The 7,192-nt window shown below is 46.9% G+C and overlaps 1 protein-coding gene across 1 annotated transcript; it reads right to left on the bottom strand.

Moving 5' to 3' along the window:
* Window positions 1-1,540: 1,540 nt before the first annotated feature.
* Window positions 1,541-5,787, bottom strand: LOC133897281 (polyadenylate-binding protein RBP47-like). The gene is made up of 7 exons (XM_062337943.1): window positions 5,740-5,787; window positions 5,264-5,638; window positions 3,646-4,099; window positions 2,524-2,582; window positions 2,313-2,443; window positions 2,107-2,203; window positions 1,541-2,010 (listed from the first exon to the last, which is right to left on the bottom strand). The coding sequence occupies exons 2-7, from the start codon at window positions 5,627-5,629 to the stop codon at window positions 1,843-1,845; spliced, it is 1,275 nt and encodes a 424-aa protein (XP_062193927.1). The 5' UTR covers window positions 5,630-5,638; window positions 5,740-5,787; the 3' UTR covers window positions 1,541-1,842.
* Between the last annotated feature and the right edge of the window lie 1,405 nt (window positions 5,788-7,192).

The following is a 7,192-nucleotide window of genomic DNA, read 5'->3' as shown; positions in this document are numbered from 1 at the left end:
CAGAAGATAACAAGACAGTTAAAAGTATTGTTTTTGTCACAAAATAAAACAATTAAGCATCTCTTCTTCAGTGTCAATTCGCTCTTTCCACTTGGCTCATCATCCGGGTAGCTACAAACCTTTATCTACTTCGAAGTACAGCTCATATGATGGGAAGTTGGTTACGATGTCTTAGTAAATGTCTAAAAGCTAATATATGGTTGGAGTGTCAGCCTTGTGCTGATCAATACGACGATGTAGGAATGACTTTATTTTTCAATAACAAGAAACGACCTTCGTATTCTTTGTAGATTATTTATACATATACGTACTGGTTTCATGCTTAGTACATACTGCTTCAACCGGAATCTCGACGAATAACGTCTACATCTTGCCAGCTCTCGAGTAGGCAGTCAAGTTCTTCATCAGCCTTGGCTTGGGGTTCTAGACTACGGATTCAGACTTAATAATCCCAGAAGATACCTACGTGTTGTACTGCTTCTGCTTCCGTCTCTTAAAGTTTTTTAATGTTCTCTTTTGTTTTTAGGCTATATGCATCATCGATATGCAGAGATTGGAGACGGCTTATATTAGTTGTACATCTTATTATAACAATATGAATTAATAAAGCTTCCCTTATCGGAAAAAAAATCCACCGCCAAGCATGATAAAGAAAAAGTCTTACATCACTGAGAGTTTAACTGCTGGTTTTTAAAGGGTCCATATGCATCAAATATATTACTGGTTTTTAAAAGGTCCATATGCACCAAATATATTACTTATTAGTCAAATTTGTATTATGAAGACCGGTAGCCGAGCTGAGTGGCTCCTGGAGGCTGCCGTTAGGGGAGCGACCCGGGTTCGAACCCCGGTACTGCCCCCCCCCCCCCCCGGCGCTCGTACAGTCCATATACAACTGTGTGAGTGTGGGTCTCGATTCGGAAAAAAAATGAAGACCATGTTTATATGTCCAAAAGAGTATCAAGATGACGGACGAAGGATTTTATCATGCTGAAGGTGCATCTTACGTCATAAGTCATGAATGAAAAGACATCGGTTGCAGTGGCAACAGTTTCAGAGATGCCTGTGTCAGTACGTCCACTGCACACAGCATAAAGTGAGAAGAAGAGAGACCGCCGTCGTGACCGATCTACCTCGATCTGCCGATCCCGAAGTACCCGGTGCCCCCACCCTGCTGCATCGCGGTGCGGCCGTGGATGTACCCCCTCCCTGTCGTGGCCCGTGGCCCGTGTGCGGGCGCGGACAACGAAGCGTGAATCCAGCCGGGCGGTACGGCGCGGTGGGCATGCAGGTTTGGATGGGTGGGAGAGCCGCGCCGAGACCCACCTCGGCCGTGGAGTGCCGGCCGCCCAGGTCGAAATCGCCATGCCGCGCGGTGGGCTCATGGACTGGTACTCTCGTAGAGAGCGAGCGAGCGAGTTGGGCGCGCAAGGGGCGACGGCACCGTGCTCGGCCGTGGGCATCTGCGCCCGGCACACTTCCGGCAACCGAACCAGCCCACACCACAGACAAGCAATCCCTCAGGAAAAAGTCATGCAAATCGAATAGCAAACACGAGGATTTCATTAGCTTATTGTTCTGCTTCAAGGTCGCAGCTCCAGGTCAAAAATTCTTTTTTTGGGGGGGTTGGGAATCCGACAGACCGTGGCCAGCCAATAGGTGTCTCGGACTCTCGGTGGCGCTAGCTCGTGTATATTAATGCGCTTTACATGACCAGTCACTGCATCTAGCTCACCTAAGAAACCGACATCTACCTTCCTCTTCTTCTACCAAGAGCTACACCTACTAATAGTCTAATACCTCCAGACTCCAGTTTCGAGTGAGGTGTGGCAGCAGTTCAGTTCAGCTCACTTGCTGCTGGTTGCCGTAGAACGGGTAGGCGCCGTAGGCAGCAGCAGCGTACATGCCCGGGTCAGGGAACGGCGCCGCAGGGTAGCCGTAGCCGTTGTAGAACGGGGAAGCTGCGTAGTACATCCCGTTGTTCCACTGACTGCCGTTGTCGCCCCTAAACTGTGAACAGGAAATGTGTGCCAAGTTCTTAGCTACATCTTGCTGCAGAGTTTTACAGTCTGTTTGCTGGAACTGTAACTCGGAGAAAGTTAATACCTGCTTGTTTGCTGGATTGCGACCCCAAGAAAGACGCACGGTCTGTTTGCCAATTGTGCTTCCATTTAGTCCTTGCAATGCGTCTTCGGCGTTCTTTCTGGCAAATGAATAACAACAATTTATCTGATGTCATAATGGTAACAGGGGAAATTAATCATGACAGGATGTATTTGGGGAGCTGAAATGTGTAATATGTGGGCTCATACCTCTGAGCAAACTGCACAAAGCCGCATTGTTTCCCGACAGGAATCTTTACAGAGGAAATTTCTCCGTACTGGGAGAAGGTTTGCCTAAGGTCCTCTTCGCTAACATTTGGGTCGAGCCCGCCGACAAATACCTATGTATATTCAAAGAACTATGATGAAAGGAGAAAAAATGATGGACTACATGAGTTGCAGGGAATGCATCTGTACTCACAGTTGTGTTTGTCAAATCTCCATCTGATCGAGCAGATGAACCATTTGATCCAGAAGTACCTAAACCAACATGATTTTTAGAAAAAATTAAATAAATGACCACCATCATCTGAAAAATTGTATGTGGTTCTCGATGAAAACTTTATCTGTATAATGTAAGTAGCATTATATTCAACAAGGCAACAGTCCACTATTTTTCTCAGGTTTAAACCAACCATTCAGCTCCTGTACTAGATCAAATCATCTCAGCATTCCCAAAGCAATCCCTATCTTTAAAAAATAAACTACATACAAGTCCAACATTGGGTTAAAATCTCACAAGTATGTGCTCAGCATATCAACCATGTTTTGCCATTCGTTTGGAGTTCACAACAAAGATACTCATTTGCACATTGTTAGCATCATGTCTCATTGTGGTCTTCAGTCAAAAAGCAAAGAAGTTACATTTGGTAGGAACTAGCTAGGGAGGATATGGTGGAGCACTTTGTATGCATAGGGAAGATAGTAAAGCCGGTATGCAAAATAGAAAGGCATGTTGTATTCATTGGAAAGTGGACGAAGCAATGATACAAACAAATGCGAACTAAATTGCGAACAAAAACAAGACTATACATGCACTAAATAAGTATAAGTGAAGTTTTTAAAAAGCAAAATAGATGCTAAAAGGTAGAGTACTATCAAAAGGTAGTTCCACATTTAATTATTTGTGAATGCTTAAGTCATCAGAATCTCACCCGATAATATAGTGCAACATCCAAATTCAGATACAAAATAAAAATAGGATAAGCTTCAGTAGATATGATCACACAATCTCCAACAGAAAGCAAAAATATCGAACAAAGAGAGCAAGAAAAAAATTCTTAACTCATTCAATTGGACTTAACCATAGAGATTAAACTTAAATAATATGAAATTCTCTAAGTTAACATTGACAAGTACAAAAACAACTATGTAGCTCTAACTTCTAAAAGATTATATACTGAAAAAATAAACAGAGGAACAGTAAGAGGCGTTAACTTGCAACTATAGAGATATAAGCATCTCTGGAAGAACTTAAGTGTGAATGCAGATAAATAAGTATGGATATTAGCAGATAAAATAACTGAGAAACTTGCGACTGAACCTGAGGATTTTCTGGGAGTTGCAGGGCCAATTCTCATGGGCCTAGTAGAGCAATACACACCATTCATCTCAGTCATGGCATGTGTCTTATCATTATCATCTCCAAATCTCACAAAACCATAGCCCTTCGATCTACCAGTATTAGCATCAATAACAACTTTTGCACCTTTGACAGAGGAGTACCTGCTGGAGAAAGTCTCCAGTAATGTGGCATCATTGACATCAGAAGCAAGATCGCCTACAAATATGGAATGATCTGAAGCAACATCCGAACGCCTATCCCCCATGCTAAATGATGCCCAATTTAACCTAAAAGGCTGATCAGTATTTGGCATTATGTGACAAGAAAAGCCTTCAAGTACTTTTTCAGCTGCAATGTGACTGTAGAACTCTACAAATCCATATCCTTCCGACTGTCCAGTCTGCTTATTACGAATAACTTTAATCGCCACAACCTACAACATATTAAAATATATTAGTGCCAATTTGGACTTCGGGTATCCAAATAGAGAGAAAAGAATGTAGAGTTGCATCAGAAGATGTACTTCAGTCAACACACCATATAACCATCGAACTGACAAAGCAACTCAAGAGCTAAGACTTGGTCAGCAGCTGCAGCTAGCAAGTAAAACAAAAATGTTTTTTTTCCTTCGTTACACCCAAAGCTACCAAATTTTTTTGGAAAAGGGACCAAATCTTTCTCCAGGGTTCCGATGTTTCTCCATATTTTTCATTGAATAATATGATAAAACAAAAGTAATATGTCACAATTATTATTTTTCCTTTTCATTCAGCTAAATGCACTAGTTCATTTCAAAGCCGTAGCATTGATTCTGTGGCTATTATTGTTCAGTCCAAATAAATAAAGCGTGTTTATCATGAAAACAACACATTATAATAACTTAAAACCATATCAAAACCTAGAAACCTAGAACGAAATTAACCAATCAGGACTGCACAATAATTCTGTGGCTATTGTTGTTTGTTGTGAATTTTTCATCTTTATTTTCTTTCTTCATCAGCTCTTATGTGTGTTCGAGCGAAAAACACGAAATCTACCAATCACGACTGCAACAGATTTACAGCAATGGTACCATCACGGGACTACGGAAGCCGCCCAACCTGGTACACCAAGCCGCGCATCTTCGCAGGCCAGTACAGGAAGGCATCGCCGCAGCCAACCTAACGAACTGAGCGCCACTGGGCACTGCCAAGTTTCAAGTTTCAGCTCGCAGATCCATGCCTGCCGTTTGCCCAGCAGTTGCTCAGCCATTTCCTTTTTCAGCACAGTGACTGACCCAATCATATGTACCCACATCTGCAACTGCAACTACCTATTCTTGTTTGTCTTAAGATCCCTCTCTCTCTCCAACCTCGCGCAGCCCAAGAAACGAACCGCATTTTGGAAACGGATCCGCACATCAAAACGCAATTTTTAGTTAGCTGAGACGCAGACGAACACACCTTCGTGCGTGTCACAGGCTTGTCACATCAAGAAAAGAAAGAGTCACAGGCGAGGGGAAAAGAAACGAATTTTTTTTCGTGGAGTTGGCTCGGGGACAGCGTGGCCGTGGCCAAGATCTGGACCTGGGAGAGCGCGCGCGCGTGCCCGTGCTCACCTCGCCGGTGTAGCCGAAGCAGCTGTGGAGGTAATTCTCGTCCATCCAGTAATGGAGGTCGCCGACCCAGATGGTCTTGTTCTCCTCCTGCCCGGCTTGCGCGGCGGGGGAGCCCAGGGCGACCGCCGCCACGGGCGCCGCCCGCGGCGGCGGCGCGATAGCGTGGAACGGCACGAAGTGCGCCGCCGCCATCTGGTGTGGCATCACCATGGCCGCGGCCCCGGGTGGCGGCGCGAACGGCATGGCCACCCAATGGGGCGGCACCACCGCTGACGGCGGCGGAGGCGGCGCCCCCACCACCGGCTGCGGCTGCTGCTGCTGCTTCTGCACGTCACCCCCGCCATTCGCCGCCGCCGCCGCCTGCATGGTCTCTCACTTCACCCGCGCGCCGGACAGAGAGAGGGAGAGAGAGGTGCTTGCAATGAGACGAGAGAAATTTGGAGGCGAGAGGAGGGAGAGAGGGAGCGAGGGAGCACCTGCAGGGTCAGAGGAATTGGATCCACGCAGGTGCAGCTCGCGGGAGGGGAGGGGCAGAAGGCTAAATAAAGCAGGCGGCGGCGGAGGATATGGGGAAGCCGGAGCCGTCCGATGGAGCGCGTGGAGGGCTTGGAGGCCGTCGGTTTGGGATTTTGACCGGATCCACGTCGATGTCGGCCTGACCCGGCCCTGCGGGCTACACGTAGAGTCGTTTCTGACTTTCGATTAGGGTGCGGATGGGGATGGAGCCATGAGCGGTCGAGAAGATAACGATAAACAAATAGATACTTAACGAGCGCAAAGAAAAATATACTCAAATGATGAAAATCATACAGAAAAGGGGAGTGAGAGCTCGATTTGGACTCACAATGGGTCGGGTGTCAGTAGAGTAAAATCATGTTTGATTTGAAACCCGTTAGTCCTAATTCGACTCGAACCAAAATTACCAAACGGGCTAAAATTGAAATAGAACCTAAACTCGTCGGTCACCTGTCAGATTTCGGGCACCCATCGGGTTTAGTTCAGCAGCACAACACAACACATTTCAACATAGCAACAGCACCGTTACATCACCGCTCGACATTGAATCCACTGAGCCCGAGCACAGATCCGCCTCGGCTAAGCCTCAAATCACGAAGAGGATGTTCATATGAAATGTTTCCCTTTGTTTCTCGCACTAATCCCGACCGAAACCAAACTGACTCTGCACTCCTTCTTCCTTGGTGCCGACAAGCTTCTCGATCACCTCATCGATGAACCACCACCTGCAAGCCCTCCTCCTTCCAATCTGAGCCACGCTGAGCCTCTCCCCACCTCATGCATACTCCTAATCCAAATCTAGCAGCCCTGCTTGGTTGCCAAGCTTTGGCGCTCGCACGCACCGGCACCGTGTGCTCCCACCGTGCACGGCATAGTGCGCATTGGCACCACATGCTCCCCCTGTCCGTGGCACCGTGTGCTCCCGCCACCTGTGGCACAGCACGCTTCCGCCAGTCAAGACATAGCCGACGGCCACATGTCCCACCGTCGCTCGCCACCCCCACAGCCTGCTCCGCCGCAGACCTCGAACCACCCCTGCAACGTGCTCCGCTGTCGCTCGTTGCATTACGCAGCCGACCCCGAGTCACTGTCATCGCATAGCATCGCGCTTCTCCTTTCCGACCGACACCCATCTGACCGGAGTCCAGACCGGGGAGAAACCGCGAGAGAGAGATATTGATGGAGAGATAGGAGTGTTGGGCTAGCAGATGGGCCAGATGAGCTAGGTGAAAGTGGAAATTGAATGATCTGTATGAGATTTCACGAGTACCGACTCGACCCATGGGCAAATTTAGATAGATCAAGTGTTTTTTTTGGTTAAAAATGAAGCTCTATTATTAGACCTTGCTGGTAAAGAAAAACTTTTGAGGGTTTTTCTTCCTTTTCGGGTTTAGTTCTATACACTCTACTAGG

This window comes from Phragmites australis, chromosome 17 (genome assembly GCF_958298935.1).
Source record: "Phragmites australis chromosome 17, lpPhrAust1.1, whole genome shotgun sequence".
NCBI classification, from domain to species: domain Eukaryota; kingdom Viridiplantae; phylum Streptophyta; class Magnoliopsida; order Poales; family Poaceae; genus Phragmites; species Phragmites australis.
This window is presented reverse-complemented; position numbering and strand designations above follow the sequence as displayed.

What these genes read in the sequence shown, in the direction of transcription:
- LOC133897281 (XM_062337943.1), bottom strand. Translation starts at nt 5,629, where the DNA reads ATGCAGGCGGCGGCGGCGGCGAATGGCGGGGGTGACGTGCAGAAGCAG. An exon ending in TTTGTGCAGTTTGCTCAGAG is followed by an intron (nt 2,204 to 2,312) that starts GTATGAGCCCAC and finishes TTCATTTGCCAG; the next exon opens with AAAGAACGCCGAAGACGCAT. An exon ending in GCAATCCAGCAAACAAGCAG is followed by an intron (nt 2,011 to 2,106) that starts GTATTAACTTTC and finishes TCCTGTTCACAG; the next exon opens with TTTAGGGGCGACAACGGCAG.